We start from the raw sequence: 19107 nt of genomic DNA on the forward strand, positions 1-19107 counted from the left end.
AATAGTTTTATCATTATTTATTATTATTCCAGATCTAATCTAAGGACCCCACTGCAAATGAAATTAAGCAAGCAACATACAGTATAGAGGTTTAATTTTTAAATTCCAAAATGCTGTGTAGCTTCTAGATTTCTCAAATATCCAGCAGCTGCCAGTATATACTTGCTTTTCTATGGTTTGCACTAAAATTTAAAAGTAATGCAACAATATTAAGATGCACTTATGATGTTTCCCTCTATTATAATACATCAAACGTGTCAGCATTTACAATCTGGGGCACAAGAAAAGCTTTTATCAGAAGACTGTTAACAAATTAAGGCAGTTACTATAAAAAGAGTGGAAGAAAAGGAGAGGGAAAATGGACTGCATAGAAAGGCAATCTAGAAAATCTGTATCAGAAGAAAACTATTCAAATTAAAAACTGTTTGACAACTGAATTTAATATTTGGATTGCTGTGAATTTTCCAGGCTTTATAGCAATGTTCCAAAAGCATTCTCTCCTGATGTTTCGCCTGCATCTATGGCAGGCATCCTAAGAAGTTGTGAGGTCTGTTGAAAACTAGGCAAGAGGGGTTTATATATCTGTGGAAAGTCCAGGGTGAGAGAAAGAATTCTTGTCTGTTTGAGGCAAGTGTTAATGTAGCAATTGGCCACTTTGATAAGCATTGAATGGCCTTGCAGCTTCAAGGACTGGCTGCTTACTGCCGGGGGAATGCTTTGTTAGGAAGTGTTAGCTGGCCCTGATTGTTTTCTTTATGGAATTCTCCTGTTTTCTGAGTGTTGTTTTTTATTTACTGTCCTGCTACGTTCAGGATCCTCTCATCTCTGCAGGAGTCTACCGTATACTGTGCAGATGTGGACATGTCTACATAGGGACCACCAAACGCAGCATTGACCAAACACGAATCAAGGAACATGAATTGCATGGCAGAGGCTAATTCAACCAGAATAGCCAGCCATAGCAGAGCACTTGATGAACCAACCTGGACACAGCATATTATTTGAGAGCGCAGAAATGCTGGACCACTCTTAACAACTATCATGTCAGACTACACAGAGAAGCCATTGAAATCCACAAGCATGTGGGGAATTTCAACTGAAAGGAGGAAACAATGAAAATGAACAAAATCTGGCTACCAGTATTAAAAAACTCAAAAATCAGGACAGTAAATAAAGAACAACACTTAGAAAACAGGAAAATTGTCTGTACTATCAAGCATCAGTACCTGAGCAAAATCAGTTTTCCTTCTCTGAAGATGGTTCAGAGGAGGAGGAGGAGGAGATTGGAAGAAATCATATGATTCCCCGCCAAAAACACCCTCTTAAAGGCGATAGGATTAAAACCTTAAATTGTATACCAGAAGATCTATGCATATGATAGATAACATTGTATTTTGTAATTGCAGCAAGAGCATTTCATGCAAGAAAAGAGAGACTGCAGACATTAATATCTAGTGATGAATGGCTGATGTATTAAACTTCTAATAATAGCAAAATAAATAAAAATGAAATATAACTAAAGTCTACTAACCTATGCCTTTGACACAGTCTCCAGCTGTTATATTTTCTGCTCCTATTGAAACAAATGAGTCAAACACATTGTATAGCACCTAAGAGGAAAAGAAAGAGAAGTTTTCATGAATGGATTTTGAACGGGGAAAAAGCATTTTATGAAATTGAATAAGATTGAAAAATCTACTATCGATCTATTAATCAAAACATTTATAGAACTAATAAAATACAGGCTGCCAACTGGCACTGGCTACAGGGAACATACAAATCCAATATTGCAGCAGCTCCACTGGTGGCCGATCTATTTCCGGGCACAATTCAAAGTGCTAGTTTTGATCTATACAGTCCTATGTGGCTCAGGTCCAGATTATTTGAAGGACTTTATATATCTCTAGAAATCTGTTAGAAATTTATTATCTTCTTGGGAGGGCATTCTCTCTGTCCCATCATCCTCTGAAACACATTTGGTGGAAGCAAAGGAGAGGGCTTTTTTGGTGGTGGCTCCCAGACTTTGGAACTCCCTTCCAGGAGAGACCAGGATGGCCCTGTCCCTGGTTGCCTTTTGCAGGCAAATCAAGACATATCTCTGCTGTCAGGCATTTGGGGGACAATGTTGTTGGGGAGGTTGTGGATGGGATTTTGATGGGCTTGGTATTTCTTGTATTTTAGCTGAATTTAAACTTTTGTATCCATCTATAAATGTTTAATTGATTTTTAATTTTTGTGTCTGTCCTATTTTACATTTTTATTAGGTGCATTTATTTGTTAGCGGCTTTGAGTCCTCATGGGATAGAAATAAAGTTAATAATAATAATAATAATAATAATAATAATAATAATAATAATAATAATAATAATAATATGTGCAATGTGGAGTACCCAGTGTATTTCTGGTTGACACAGTTCTATCACTTATTCATTCAGACCCTAATTTTCAAGCACAATCATACCACAGTTACTGCATCGTTAAGCAGTGATTCTCCAAAAACAATGATGAAGAGGACATCATTGACATGGACTTCTTCAAACACAGCCAGCACTGCAACAGGGTCTACCGCAGCTATTAGACTGCCAAACAGGAGAAAGTCCAGCCATCCACTTTGAAGTTCACCTAAAAAACCAAGACAAACATGACAAAAAAATTAACCTATTCCTTGAAATAGGTTGGGCATACTTACAATGTGCTATATTTATGCTCATCTAAGAAAGAGAAAGAAACAAACAGGGAGAGAGGAGACACAAAGGAACAATAAGGCTTGAGTTATTTTCTATGCTAATTAAAATTGATAAAGTTAAGAAATATATGCTTTTGTTCACCTTGACTCCTAAAGCTAGTAAGTGCAATTGAGGAGGAAATTTGGAGTTAAACATTTTGGAATGAATTCACTACAGGTCTTAGTTTGAACTCTAAAGGATCTATCCAAAGTTCTGAATCCTATCCTCCAAATAAAATTAGCACATTAGATTATGTCTTTAAAATTTGGAGTAAAACCTAGACAGATTTACCATTCTGCTGACATGATAGCCACTGGCCACCACTGTTCCCCAGTCTTTAAATTTTTGAGCTTATTTCTTTTATTGATTTTTAAACCCCTAGAAAAGATTCTGGGTCTACCTCATTAGTTTTATTTAGGGCCGGCCCTTCCACCCAACCATATAACCCAGAATATCAAGGCAGATAACATGCAGTATCTGCTTTGAATTGGAGTATCTGAGTCCACATTGCCATATATTCCAGTCCAATGTAGATTCCATACAACTGTGTGGAAGGGGCCTTAGTCTTAGTGGAGCAAAACCCAACGGAAACAGTGGCTATTTGCAACCAAGTCTAGCTATAAATGGATTTTTAAAATTAGCTTTTTGAGCCGTCTTGTTTTCTCTTTTTTACCACAACCATTTTGATTTAATAATGTCTCTCATTGCTAATGAGAGAACAAATGCAACTTTCTACACACTTAACTGAATGAACAAATACAAATGTGTTTGTCCTATGACAACACAACATTCTTAGTAGTTTTGTTATTGTTGCACCTGAATCACTGGAACCTGAAAGCAACCCTATGATGGGGTTTTCTGGGAAACATTTTCTCAGAGGGGATGTCAGTGTCTTCCTTTACATGAAAAGGAAGAACCCGTCACACAATTAAAAAAAAAAAGAAAAGAAAATCTGCTGAATGTATAAAAGGAGGAAATGTTCTGTTTATGGATAAAGTGGCTTTGGAATCAGACACAAAGAAATGAATATAGGGAGATTTTCCCTATACAGGCAATCCCCAAGTTATGTACAAGATAGATTCTGTAGGTTTGTTCGTAAGTTGAATTTGTATATTTGAACAGGTACATTTTTTAGGGTAACTCTAGCCATACATATAACCTTTGGATAGGGAAGAGTTAATACTCCTGTGGTGTTTGTTTTGCTATTCAGAAGATTTCACCTCGCTTTTTGTCCCTGTGATAATTGAATTGTGGAAACAAGGATTGGTGATACAACTTCAGTGGAGACACCTTTCCCCCATGATAACTCTTCCAGGAGTGAATTTCCCTTCCTGGGAGAAGATTTCTCTCATTTCCTGTTGTCTCACCCTCGTTTTTAACTATGAATTGTTTGTAAGTCGGATCTTTGTAAGACAAACATGTATAACCCTAGCTAGTTTTTATTAGAATATCAATTGTGGTGAATTCAGGATAACAAATTCTGTAACACAACATTCACATCTATTGAACTGCTGCCTACTAACCAAATGAGATTAAACAATAACTGGGGCCATATAAAAAGCACAATTCCATGGTCTTCCCTTCATTGCAAAATTTAAAAAGGCACTTACTCAATAGATTGGAATGGAAGCATCTATCAAAAGAAGGGAAGGGAAGACCTATTTTTTTGGAGAGCAATCACTGTTACAGACCATTTATCTTTTTTATAGGTTACCAATTATGTACTTGTTATAATCTTGAAGAAGCTAGTAAGCTAATATTTATGGGAATATTGTCACTTCAGTGTTCTTTCTATTGCATCTAATTGCACCCGCTGACTGAAATACCACAAAATTAAATAGAGAACACAATTTCCCAGAATGTGCAAATCTCTGTTTTACTGATGACCTGAAGGATGCAATAATAATGACACTAGTAATGAAATGAAAAGAAAAAAGCAGGAGGTAACAAGGAGGCCTTCCTCCTCCCACTTCCATTCCAATTCAATATATTTAAAATATCACAATGCACAACAAGGCAGAAATTTGTTTCACAATGGCAAAACTACTTCATGATAGTAGTTCTGGGGTTTGGAGATTAACTCTTCCCCTAGAGTAGATGGGGACAAGGATAGTAAATGCCTTTTCGCCTCCTTCAAATATTATATAAAATGTACAGCATTAAGGGGGCTTGCTGACAGTGACCGTTTGACTGCACACAAAGAAAGGCAATAGCAATCTTTCACAGTCAGTTTCAGAACAATTATTGTAAATTAAATCTTAACACAAAACACCAAGAGGCTTGCAAATTCTGAATGTTGCCTGTATGGCAGCCTAGCTTTAGTGTAACTTTAGAAGCAAAAGTAAACCTAACTCAGGGCTAATCTCCCTTTGAAAATTATGCAACCAGATCTTGACAAGCAACCCGAGATGTTCAACCTCTTTTAAATGCAAAGATTATCATTTTCTCAGACTCTCTATATTTGCTATGCAAATCATAGAACCATAGGGTTGGATACACTCCAAACTCCAAACTCAAGGTTCATCTACACTGTAAAATGAATGTAGCATGACACCATTTTAACTGCTATGCCTCAATGCTACAATCCTGGGAGTTGTAGTTTTGCAACATCTTGAGCCTTCTCTGCCAAAGACTGTTGGTACAACACCTATGCTTGCATAGCAAGACTCCACATTTACTTGTTAATAAAATAATATTTTGTCATTTGCCACAGAGCCCTGTACTCCACAGGGAACTGTTGGGATGAAAGAATGTGCTGGGTTGGTTGCTTATGGACCCCAGATTTGATGCATCTCATCGTTGCCTCTTAACCTTAATACAGCAAACATAGGAAGCTGAGTGAATTTCAGTGGGAAATTAAACTGGAATATAGGCAGTTCCCAAGTTACATCTGACTCATGGTTAAGAACAGGAGTTAGACAACACGAATTGAGAGGAAATCTATCTCAGGAAGGGAAATTCATTCCTGAAAGAATTATTATGTGGAAAAGTTGTTTCCACTGAAGCCTCTTGTTTCCACAACAAGCCAAATTTTTCAAAATCCAATTATCATAGGGACAGCAAGTGAGGTGAAATCTTTTGAACAGACGCACAGACAGCAAAACAAACACCACAGGGGTATTAACTCTTCCCTATGCTATCCCAAACATATACAGGCACATACACACACATATATGTCTGGAGTTACAAGGTACATTCGCACATATATGTCTGAATGTACCTTTTCCTACTTATATACAAATTCAACTTAAGAACACACCTGCAGAACCTATCTGAGTCCCCTCGGGGCGAAGGGTGGGGTAGAAATATTGGAAATAAATAAATAAATAAATAAATAAATATCTTGTCTGTAACTTGGGGACCGATTGTAATTGCACTGAATCGGTTGCTTTTCTTTTGGAACAAAAGTGGCCATGTTACAGAAAGTTTTTAAAGATATGATTGGTATAATGCATAATTTGGCCATGAGAGCAGATCACAGAAAAGGACCAATTCAGAGCGAAAGTCATACTGATGAGTTAACTGCCCAACAGAATAGCTTGCATGCCATTCCTGTTCTTTCCATTGAAGAATTCCAAATTAGTATCTAAGGACACACAAGTTCCAATGTGAAATAATTTTGGTGAAAAATGTGTAATTAAACAAAATGTTTTGTTCTTTCAGGAGGCAGACATGTATTCAGAAAAAAGAAAACATCTAAATAATTCCATATCATCTTATTTATTTGATATTTGTTCTTTAAAATATTGAATGTCAAAGTATTTATTGTCCATACCATCGTATTATTGATTTCTATGTATGATTGTGAAAACTGAATAGTGCAGAAAACTAATGTCTGAAATGAATCAACTAATTTGATATGTGGTGCTGGAGGACAGCTCCATGGATTCCCAAAAATACAAATAAAGTGGCCCAAGAGCAAGTCAAGCTGGAATTCTCCCTAGAAAAAATCTGACCAAACAGAGACTGCCATCTTTGGATGTATCACAAGAAGACATGGCTCACTAGAAAAGGCAATAATATTTGGTAAGGTATAATGCGACAGGAAAAAGAAGAGAATACAACAGATGGATGTATTTACATGACTTCAGCAGGGTTACTGATACCAGGGTGGTTAGAAGCCTCTCAGTCACAGGGCTATCATAAGATAACATCAACAACAATAACAAAAATACACCATCCAGTCACTGTTCACATAAATAACCAGAAAAAGTGTAAACGGGGAAGGGGCGAAGAAGAGGGAGTGGAAGGAGAGTGGAAGGACATTTTTGTGAGTCTGCTGGGCAAGCAGTGGATCAACAGTGGCCAGTGGTTTCCATGTCAACGTTTTAATCTGAATTTTAAAGAAATTGCCAGAGTTTCTGACCTCTGTTCCTCAAAGCAAGTTCAACAGTTTGGAAAATGCATTTATTGTTCAGAATAAAGCCTGGAGAAGATCCATTGTGCCACTGACATGGAGGTCACTTAATGAGACACTGAGGCCAAATATATGGGCCAAATAGTGCAGAATCACCTCTCATCTGCTGAATTTGCAGCAGAAGTGCTGTATCTGCTAATCTGGCCAAGGGGAAATGGGATTTACTTCCAAGCTTCCAGGAAGTTTCAGAGTGATTCCTACATTTTGGAGATGTGGACAGGTGGATCTAGCCCAATCCAATGTTCACATATCCAGTTAACCCACTGTTATATAGCTGGCCACAAGGAACTTTCTTGCAGAAGTGTGCTAGCAATGTCAGTTCTGGTGAGGCCACAAGAGGGAAAGTAACCAGCCATGTAACCAGGAAAAGCAACACCACCAACCAACCTGTGCAAATGAGCTGCTTGTGACAAGTGGCACAGCGGTCACAATCCCATGTATTGCAGCCCAGCCAACTATTTGGATGCCAAAAGGACCCCAGGGATGCCCCCAGGATGCATTAGGACAATGACAGAGCATTTTATTGCATAATAATTGGGGGAGATTAGATACGACCCCTGTCAGAAGAAAGCTGCACACAAAAGAGTTCATCTGAAAGTGAATTAATATGAGTGGTACGCTGAGCATGTTTGTTCCAACAATGACCCTCAGAGCTAGAGCAGACCTGGTGTGAAAAGACATTCCTGATAACTTTGGTGGCCAAATGAGGGATGAGTCATTTGCTAGTAATTTGTCTTACCCATTATTCCGCTGAGATACACTCCGTACAGAGAAAGGCCTGTGGTGGCAGCATTCCAGATGGTCCCAACCACAGCGTAGAGAAGAATTGTGCCCATGTTGCCAAAGAAGAGTCGGTTTGGCATGAAGTATCCTGCATCTAAGACGATGGGTGGCAGCAGGTAGAAGAAAAAGACATTTGGTGTAAGGGTGAAGGAGGCAATATGGTCAGCTGCAAGCACGATGCCACCCAGTAGAAGGCCCAGGATAATGAGAAGAACACTCTCTGGAACCACAGAGGTGACTTTATGGGACAGATGAAAGACTGTCAAAAAACAAAATGGTTTAGAGTTAGAAATCAAAAACACGTTTCTAGCTGGCACATAAACACAGAAAATAATCTTTGTCTTAATAAATCACTCTGGCAGTCTCACAATTAGAAAATTCACACTGTAATATACGAGGGCTATCCAGAAAGTAGATTACATTTTGGAATTAAAAATGAGCAAAGTATAGGAGAAAACATTTACCATATGCAGTTGAAAGCCAGATTCAAATACCACTTCTCAACATAGTCCCCATTGAAATCTAGGCACTTATCATAGCAATAAATGACCTTGGAAACCCTTTCCCCACCAAACCGCTTGGCTTGCGTCTTCAACCAGGCGGGCGTCCCTTCCCGCAGGCTGCACATGTGCATGAACTCAGCTTTCCCCCACGCTTATCCTGGATCGCTCTTCTAAGGTTTTGAAAGAAGCACACCTTTCCTGTCCCAAAAAATGGTCACCATAACCTTCCTTGCAAGCAAGAACTAGTATACTTATGGCTGTCAGAGATTAAAAGACAGATTTTTATTGAGATGAGCTTTCATGGATTTCAGTCCAATTCACCACATGTAAGAAATGTTGCCTTGCTTTACAGAAATATATGCACATATGAAGCATCAAGAAACTGTTCATACTGTTAGGTTCACATTAGATGTTTCCCATTCTCTTTTAAGACAAGAGAATCTAATGTTCTGACTGTGACTTGATGGGACTTGTCTAGGTCAAATCCCATGTATCTCATGTATCCCTTCATATTTTGAGCAATATGTCAATATACTTTCAAGCTTTTAGTAACTGCCTGTTATTTTACTAGTTTTTCCTGATGCTTGCTCCATTTTTTCTGGTTTTTTGAGACCGGTCTTAATTTTTCCAATTATTATTTTACATAGTATTTTAATTTTGAATTCAAAGTTATTTTGAATATTGAAGACCTTCTAATGGGATGGTGTAATATAAATCTGTATCTGTCTTCTCTATCTATCTATCTATCTATCTATCTATCTATCTATCTATCTAACTATGTCTATATCTTCTATATCCATAATAATAAAAGTGAAAATATGTATGTATGTGGATGGGACTCCCACTTCCACAGACAACTATGACCCCCACCAATCAGGAGCCATCAAAGGCCCTCCCTCCAATGAGGTTATAGGTTATAGACAGTTTCGTGAACATGTACAAGAACTGCCAACTCCTGCCAATGTCCTCCACAAACACAATACTGCCCAGCACCCATGTTGACCAGGGTGAAAGAGAGTTCTCAGAAGGGGGAGTTAGAAAAAGGGGGTTTCCTCCTTCCCCTATCTCCCAGCACCGCATTGTCATGGCTGATACCATAGCATACAATGGAGCAATCATGTTGCAGCCAGAGACCACCATGCTACCGGGGTGGGGGGATTACGCTGGCCTCCTCGGCTGCTGAAACACCTGTCGAGTAGTGGGGACTCCCTCTTGCCTTTACAGTGGTTGTGGGAATCTCTGCAAGGACAATGTTCAGAGCTAATCCAGTGTCTAACAAACTGGACTGGCCCCAGGTTTGGGGGCCAGGTAGATCCACCAGAAAGAAAGAAAGATACAAAAAACTTCAAGATATTAAGACATGTAAACAAAAAAAATCAATGTGTTTGCATCTCTTATGTCCCAAGCAAGTCATTCATCCCTCAGTGCTGACCACCTCTGCAAGTGCTAAGGTTAATGAAGAGTTGAAAACTCTCCTATTTACAATAGTTGCTTTTAAATAAAATGTTTAGTACATAATTTATTCCAGCCTCCCTCTGTATTTATTTCTTTGTCACTCATTTAATGGTAATTGCTGAGCTCATACAGCATTGTAATGAGCTCATTAAATTTCCAATGTAGATGGTTGATTTATACGGGTCAAGAAGTTTATATTAGCAATTTCAACAGTAGGCATAATTTTAGGAGCCCCAAGTCAGTGTTCCTCATTTGGTCATGATTAAAAGTACATGTGATTCAATTCAGAAGTCAAAGGTCAATTGAATAGGTAAAGCAAACCGAAAAGCCAATTATTACAACTACATGTGCTTTAACTAAGAAGTCAAATGTCAATGAAATAGAACAAATAGAAAGGCCAATATAAACTTTGATTTAGCAAATCAAAAACTGAAGTTAATTTCGTGGTTGAGAAGAATGTTGTAGGTGACACCAATTATTCTCACCAGCTTGTTGAGCCTTAGGAAGTTATTTGTACTGAGCCCTTCTAACCTGCTCTCCTTCAGTCTTTTATGACTGAACAAGCAAGTTATAGTCAGAAAGAGCTAAATGTACATTGGCTTCTATTAATCTGGAGCACATTCTACTGGCTTTTGAGACAATTTTATATTGAAACAAATGAACCTTTATAATTTGTTATCGAAGGCTTTCATTACTAGAATCACTGGGTTGCTGTGAGTTGTCTGGGCTGTATGGCCATGTTCCAGAAGCATTCTCTCCTGACATTTTGCCCACATCTATGGCAGGTATCCTCAGAGATTATGAGGATCTTATAATCTCAGAGGATGCCTGCCATAGATGTGGGCAAAACATCAGTCCGGAAAACTCACAGCAACTCAGAACCTTTACGACTTTGAAGAGATGTGTTTATTTATCCTCTTGTTTATGGTTGCTTTTTTTGCTTTTATTTGAGAGCTTATCAATTGACCTGTTGTCTTTTCTTCTCCCCACTATTATCTTCCAAACAACTCTGTGAGATAGATTAGGTTGAAAGATAGTAACCGGCCCAAGCACACCAAGCCTGAGAGCCTTATTGCATAAGGCAGGTAAATCACAATTGCATCTGGACAAGAGCATCTTCTGTTGGGGCTTACTGTATGACGTTGGCACTCTTCTGTTGTTGTTCCAGGAAACCGTTTTAATAGCAATTATTTTTAGTAACACAAAAAAATAGTTATTGACCTCTTTTCCTTCCACAGTCACACTATGATTTTCTATGCGACAGTTCAATTGTGCTCTTACAGCAATTTTACACTTTGGGTAGTAGATCCAGTCAATTTGCAGAGCATCTGTTGTTACAATGGCATTATACAATTGTGTGAAGATACCAATATTAGATGCAGTCATCCACATCTACACTGCTATAGGATTGGTAGGGAGGAGAAACACAAAGGAGAGGACAGGATTTCTTGGCTTTCTTTTTTCGTGTCCCATTCCATGTAGGGATAATGCCTGAGCTTTCTTTCACAGCACCATGATTGCAAAAACATTGAGGACCCTTAACTGACTTTCGACTGGTGCTCTACTCAGGCGGGAGACTGCTCACTTATGCTTTTCCCGCATCCTGCCCCCTCACATTTCTCAAAAAAGAAAAAGTGCAAAGGGGTGAGGTTAATGTTGGAGGTAGGCAGACAGTGTATGATATGTCTTGGTGCTACCAGAGGCCATAATCTTGGAATGGTCCACAGAAGCATAAGGAAAGACTGCAATCCTGATGGCATACTGTTTTTACAGATAACACAGTTGTCATGAGAGGGGAGTACCCATGCAACAAGATTTTGAATATCAGTGTCACCACAGCATCCACAATAAGAGTATGAAGCAATAGCACAAGGCACATTACAATATATCATGTGACAAGACAGGCATATGTTTTCCTCTTCCATTTAGTGAGACTATACCCTCATAAATATAAAAAAAAGTTATTACACAATGAAAGAATGAAACTTTCTCTCATCGACTTGTAATAGTGTAGTTATATCTCTGTTAGTGGAAAAAGTATTGGTACTACTTATAATGAGCTGTTTCTAAGCTCTGATTTAACTTATTGCAAGATGACATTGCTGTCATCTTCCTTAGATTTGATCTAGACGTGGAGCCTATCTGAGGTGTGGCAGAGCTGAGTGGACTCTGTCGAATCCACATGATGCACAGGACCCATTCACTCTAAAGTTGCTTAACATGGCTCATGTTAAAAAACCATTTGTGCAGTGTTCTGGAGCTCCAAATCTTGCCCACACTTTGTGGCAATGTTCATATCCAGAACTAACAATGGCTGTTTACATGGCCACCCCGTTTTCCCTACTCTTGTCCAAGGCTTAGTGACAACCACTGGGTATAAAATTTCTGGTGCATCCACTTATGTTGGCCGGAGAAGTAGAGTGATTAGAGAAGTGACAGGGAAAGAAAGGAATTATTCTTTCCCTCTCCCTCCGATTTTAAAAATGAATGGCTTTACTTATTGCTATCAACTATAATTAAAATCTGAATTATTTCAAAAGCCCAAATTCAGTAGCTTGCATTTAAAACAAAATGTCTGGTAACATTGTGGCAGACATCCTGAACATACATAGCAGAAGGTCCCCATGCTACTTTAATGCTACTTATTTTTGAGTAAACAATGTTTAATAGCAAAAAGCATGTGTGGCAGTTCAAGTATAGTACCACAGATGGTACAGAACATTTCATTTTATTGCTTCCTTTTGTTAATCAGTGGTTAAAAGGCAGCATAACATTAAGTGGGAATTAGCAAAAACAGAATTAGAATGAAAAATGTTGCTCTGGTTGTTCATAAAATCACATCAGCTGAGTTTCTTTTATAAGGTGAACTGGCATGCATAGAGGAAATATGAAGGAGATGCAATTTACTTGGAGGAATGGGCGTCTTCCCCACCCCCTTTTCTCTTCACACATTTTGGTGCCTCAAATATTACCCGTTTCAGGATATATTTGACCCGCTGATTCCAAAAATGGCACCCATTTTCCTCTGTCAACTCTAGTTTTGAGATACAGAACATATGCCATCTACCATTGCCATTAACATTACCAGGGAGATCAGGCAGGCACCCACCCTAGCATCTTTTTAAAAGGAATTAAAAGCTTGGTACTTTTGCTGAACTTTTGAATAACCTAGTCCCCATGATCTAAAGTAAAAAAAAACAACTATTTTTTGCACTGTTCCACTTTCCCTTATATTTAACTGGATGTCCTTCCCCACCCCAACTGTTGAGAAATACTCGCACTTTGTCCTTTTGCCCTGAAGCATCTTATAACTACATTCTTGCACTTTAGTTTTGATGGCCCCTCTACACTATCCCCTTCCTTCAACTTGATGGTCCATTTTATTTTATTCATTTTATGCTCTAAATTAGTTTTTATAGTTGTTGTATTGCTCCTGCACAATGTTGATTTTACTGCATTTTTACTTTTGGAATATGTTGTTTTATCTGCTGTACTTTGTTTTATTGCTTTCGGGATTTTGCCCTGTGTTAGCCACCCTGAGTCCCTACGGGGAGATGGAGGCAAGATAGAAAAATAAAGTTATATTATTATTATTATTGCCATCTGCTCACCCATAGAAAACCGTGATAACCATATCTAAGAAACTAGAGCTGATGTGATCTATCCAATACAATTTTCTGAATCAGCACCCCAACTAACCCCAGAAACAGGGCTAAAAACCAAGGTACCAAGTTTTTCTTTTGTTAAGCTGTGTAATTCACTTTTATTTATTTCTAAAAGACATTGGCCTAAAGCCAGGCTTTTCCATTCCCAACCCTTTTCCCCCTCAGAAATTTTTTGGGACCCAAGTATATAGGTATATAAAACTCAAACATTTACTGATTTAAAAGGTCCGCATTTGCAAAGCTTGCTAAACTGGCAGATTTCCCTTTTTATGAAGTACAGCTGAAGCATCTTCAGCAGAATCTGCAGAACAGATTTCTGTAAATGTGTAAAACAGCTAATAGGTGGCATTCAGAAACCTTTTACTATTATAAAATTTTGTGGGGGCCCAACATTGAGTTAAGGTGACTCCATTTGGGGTCAGGACCCACAGTTAAAAAAACAGTGGTCTAAAGAAAAATGAGCAAATTCTGTTACCTATTTTTACCTTGTACTTTGGGACATGAGAGAAGCCTCCCATAAGGATGGTAAAACATCAAAATATCTGGGCGTCCCCTGGGCAACGTCCTTGCAGACGGCCAATTATCTCACACTAGAAGTGATTCGCAGTTTCTCAAGTTGCTCCTGACACACACCAAAAAACCCTTGTTATGTCCTTCCCAGAAAACAGGACTTTTTAACCAGATGTTTTCCTCCCAGCCTACTAATTTAAAGATGCTATCAGATCAGACATAGTATCTCCTACAAAATCCTCTGGAAAATTCCAAGATCTATATGGTGTCTACATACCTGCACATACCCTAGTTTACCTGGATATGTTGCTATAGTGATAAGACTTTGGAACACCTTGCCAAACAAGATCTTATGATGGCCTTTGCTAGTTTTAAATATCCTTAAATGGAGCACACAAGTTGTAATACAGTAACACTTGTTTTATTGGTAATATTTGATACTTTACTTTATTCTTTTTTTAATTTAGCAAACTATTCTCAGTGCCTCTTGGTAGAAGAATAAGGAAAAATATTTAGAAACGAATGCAGGTTGAGCACTTTTTATCCAGAATTCTGATGTCCAGAATACTCCAAAATTGTCCGGAAGGGTAGCTGATGCACAAAATAATTAAAAACATTGTGTACAATTGTCTTAGGCTATGTGTCTAAGTATATGAAACTTGAATGAATGTTGTGTTTAGACTTGGGTCCCATCCCTAAGATTATGTCATTATACATATATATTTAAACACAAGTATCCAAAATAAAATATGGAACAGTTCTGGTACCAAGCATTTTGAATAAGGGATACTACAACTGTAAGGATAAGAGATCATTTAATTAAATATGGCAATTCTCGTGTCATCCTTTTTAATATTGTGAGGGTGGAACTAGGAATTGGAACTATCCAATTGAAATAAACTGAGGTGGTGATTTCTAACATAAAGTGATAGATTGACTGATTGATTGATTGATTAAGAGATCATAATAAAAGCTTTTCTAAAATGCTTCTCTATCCAAGGACTACTCCACCTTGGTTTTTTGTTAATCCTTCCAGACTGGGGAATTACAGTGTTTATATCACCTGAACCTAATGATTAGAATATATTGATTAGTAGGTTATGATAATTTGAATGACTTCAAGTTTAAAAGATATTAAACTAAATATGGCAAATGGCAGTGTGTGCGTTTTGCACTGAATGATCCACCTGCATTCTGTATCAGTTAGCAGATAGGGGTCCATCATCAGTTCCTGAATGTTGAAGTCCACCTTCACCACATAACTAAAGCAGTCCTGAAAGATACCCATCTAACCTCTGTTTAAAAAGACCTCCAGAGATGGAGAGTCAACCACCTGCTGAGACAATCTATTTCACCGTTGAACAGATCTTAGAGTAAAAAGACCAAAAAGTTATTTATACAATAATATACATTGTTGGGAATCAGCAAGATAAAGAAATTATAAGGAAGGTAATGATATAAAGTAATAACATTATAATCAATGGAAGAAGAGAAACAAAATAAGGATTTCTAGTGAGGAAGGTGAAAAATGGGGTTTTCAGAAATGAATATATCTGTTTATTTCTTTTTAAAGTTTAAAACAGGGACAAGGCAAGGAGGCAATCATGCATGTTAATTTTCAGTGTTTTGTTGTTAAAGCTTTTACTTCAAGCATTTAATTTAAATTTAAATGGCAATTTTAACATAACCTTAAAAGTTAAAACATGTCCATTTCCAATGCCAATGTAATTGAATGAGATTTTTGGTTATTAATGGTTAACCAAACACACTAAAACTTTTTTACTAACTTTCTTAATACTATTAACAGTACTCAGAGGTTTCTCCCAGTCCAATTAGAAAATGTGTTTTAGGAAGAAGTTTAAATCTAATAACAATTTCAGTATTAAAAAACTATTCATCAAAAAGAGCCTTCTTACATGGAAAATATATTGAACAAACGATGTTATAACCAATATACTTGAATATGAAATTTTCCTGATCCTGAAATGGATCCTTGAAAAAAAGAGATGAAGAAAATCCAAATAGGCCAAGGTCAATCTTGGATATGGATAAAAGCAGCAGAGTACTCTTTACCCGTCATTTTATTTTTATTGTCACATTCCATAGCACAGCTTCCTCAGAATTTCTCGAGCATAAGAAAATGAATTGTAGATTCATGAGCTAGCACTATAATGCCACCTTTTGAAATGAGCAAATGCAATTCTGAGCTGTATTAATGGATGCACAGTGTCCAGATGAGTAAGAATAGCCTTGATCTACAGGTCAAGACAGAACAGAAGTACTGCATACCACATTCTAAAGATATTTACAAGCCATTCAGAGAGAAATGACCACAGTAATGTGTGGCCTGGAAATGAGGGAGAGCTGAAAGAGCTATGTGTGATTTGTCTGAAGAAAACGAGTGATCAAGAGAGAATGGATAGCAGTATTCACTATAAAGTCTGTTATGCAAAAGATGGATTAGACTTGCTCTGTGCTGCAGGGCAGAACAAGATACGAAGGACAAAAATATGAGATTCTGGAAAAAGAGAAGTACCTTTCAAATAATAAGAACTACTGAACAGTGAGATAGGTTGTCTCGTGAAGTACTAAGATTCCTTTTTCTGGAGCTATATATGTAGAGGATGAATGACTACCAGTTAGGGATGCTGTAGATGCATCCTCCATCACCTTGCCGTGGTGAGGGGGGTTGTGTGTTCCGATGAACCTGTGGGCACAACCACTGGAGTGATGCACTCCCAGGAGTGGCCTCAGGGGAGGTTCCAGACCAAACACAATCCAAAGACCCAAAGACCTCAATGGCGGAGCAGGCGTACATGATACAATGGCTGTGAAGGCGGAAGAAGGCTGCAACAGACTGAGAAGCCACTCTCGTTGTGTTAGCCACACCACTGCTGGAACCTCACTCTGTGAAGACTGTGTGTTGACCGGCCGTGGACCATCCTCCAAAAAATCGGGTGCCCTGACAAATTTGTGAACATCCTGCGGCTCCTCCATGATGACATGATGGCAACAATCTTGGACAGCAACGGCTACCAAAGTGACCCATTTAAGGTGGAATCAGGTGTCAAGCAGGAATGTGTTATTGCCCCCACCTTATTTTCCATCTTCATCGCTATGATACTTCACCTTGTTGATGGGAAGCTTCCCACCGGAGTGGAAATCATCTATTGGACAGATGGTAAGCTATTTAACCTCAGCAGACTGAAAGCCAAAACCAAGGTCACCACAACATCTGTTATAGAACTCCAATATGCTGATGACAACGTAGTCTGTGCGCATTCAGAAGAAGACCTACAAGCCACTCTAAACACCTTCGCAGAAGCATACGAGAAGCTCGGCCTCTCACTGAACATCAAGAAAACCAAAGTGCTCTTCCAACAGGCACCAGCTAATCCCTCTGCAAAGCCAGGAATACAGCTTAACGGTGTCACATTAGAAAACGTTGACCATTTCCGCTACCTTGGCAGCCACCTCTCCACAAAAGTCAACATCGACACTGAAATACAACACCGCCTGAGCTCTGCGAGTGCAGCATTTTTCCGTATGAAGCAGAGAATGTTTGATGACCGGGACATCCGTAGAGATACCAAGGTGCTTGTCTATAAAGCCATTGTCCTCCCAACCCTGCTCTACGCCTGCGAAACGTGGACTGTCTACAGACGTCACACCAAACTCCTGGAGCATTTCCATCAGCGTTGCCTCAGGAAAATCCTGCAAATCTCTTGGGAAGACAGGCGGACAAATGTCAGCGTGCTTGAGGAAGCAAAGACCACCAGCATTGAAGCGATGCTCCTGCGCCATCAACTCTGCTGGACTGGCCACGTTGTCCAAATGCCCGATCACCGTCTCCCAAAGCAGCTCCTCTACTCCGAACTCAAGAATGGGAAACATAATGTTGGTGGGCAGGAAAAGAGATTTGAAGATGGGCTTAAAGCCAACCTTAAAAACTGTGGCATAGACACTGAGAACTGGGAAGCCCTGGCCCTTGAGCGCTCTAATTGGAGGTCGGCTGTGACCAGCAGTGCTGCGGAGTTCGAAGAGGCACAAACTGATGGCTTAAGGGAGAAATGTGCCAAGAGGAAGGAGCGTCAAGCTAACCCCGACCGGGACCGCCTTCCACCTGGAAACCGATGTCCTCACTGCGGGAGAATATGCGGGTCAAGAATAGGTCTCTTCAGCCACCTAAGAACCCACCCCCAAGACACCAAGGATGGAAGAAAATCGTCCTCGAGCTACGAGGGATCGCCTAATGAATGAATGAATGAATGATGCATCCTGTCTGGCAGATAATATATTCACTGAACAGCACTAGATTACACCAGTGCTTCACCAACTATATGATGTGAGGGACTGGCAGTTCATTTTCTCCATGTGCTAAGATCCTGTTTGTGATTATCAGTTACAACTCTTTCTTTCTTTCCTGCAAACTCTCCAGGGATTGACAGCTGATAGCACTTGTGAACTACCACTTCAGTCAGCACTGAGCTACATTACTGCTTAAACTGTGGATCCTGACCCCAAATGTGGTCCCCTTACCTCAATGTTGAAGTCACAAAAATTGGGAATCAGGAAAGGGTTTCTGAATGCCACCTAGACACTCACACAAATCTGATAGCAACCGTGTGCAATGTTGTACTTCAAATAAAGAAAACTCAGTTTGTTTAGAAAACTGTTTGTTTTTTTTTTAGTAAATGTTTGATTTGATACCTGTTTTATATACCTATATATCAGGGTCATGTAAAAGTTTATTGGGTCAAAAGGGTTTCTAAGTGGAAAGGTTTAAGAAGTCCTGGGTTTAGATGACCTTCAAAAACCCTTCCATATCAATGATTTCACTACTGCTCTTAGCACTCCAAAGTGTAGTGCTTCCTTTTCAAAATAATGTTTGAATTTATCATTTTCATTAATAATCTCAAGAAGTAATTTATTAACTTTACTCTGATATCTTCTTCATTGTCCAGAAGATTGCAGTACAGATCCTTTTGTAAAGACAATAGCAGGAAGAACTGCAAGTTAAACAGTCACCATGACTTAGTGTTCACCCA

At 38.8% G+C, this 19107-nt stretch overlaps 1 protein-coding gene across 2 annotated transcripts in view; it reads right to left on the reverse strand.

The window, feature by feature from the left end:
- Positions 1–19107, reverse strand: part of slc9a3 (solute carrier family 9 member A3) — a 61347-nt gene that overhangs the window by 26010 nt on the left and 16230 nt on the right. For both annotated transcript variants that reach the window (XM_062957006.1, XM_016994475.2), the window contains exons 2-4: positions 7883–8185; positions 2462–2622; positions 1532–1610 (exon numbers count right to left, since the gene is read on the reverse strand). In XM_062957006.1, coding sequence (XP_062813076.1) covers positions 1532–1610; positions 2462–2622; positions 7883–8185 — 543 coding nt within the window. The remainder of the gene's footprint in view (positions 1–1531; positions 1611–2461; positions 2623–7882; positions 8186–19107) is intronic.

This window comes from Anolis carolinensis, chromosome 6, assembly GCF_035594765.1.
Source record: "Anolis carolinensis isolate JA03-04 chromosome 6, rAnoCar3.1.pri, whole genome shotgun sequence".
Classification (NCBI taxonomy): domain Eukaryota; kingdom Metazoa; phylum Chordata; class Lepidosauria; order Squamata; family Dactyloidae; genus Anolis; species Anolis carolinensis.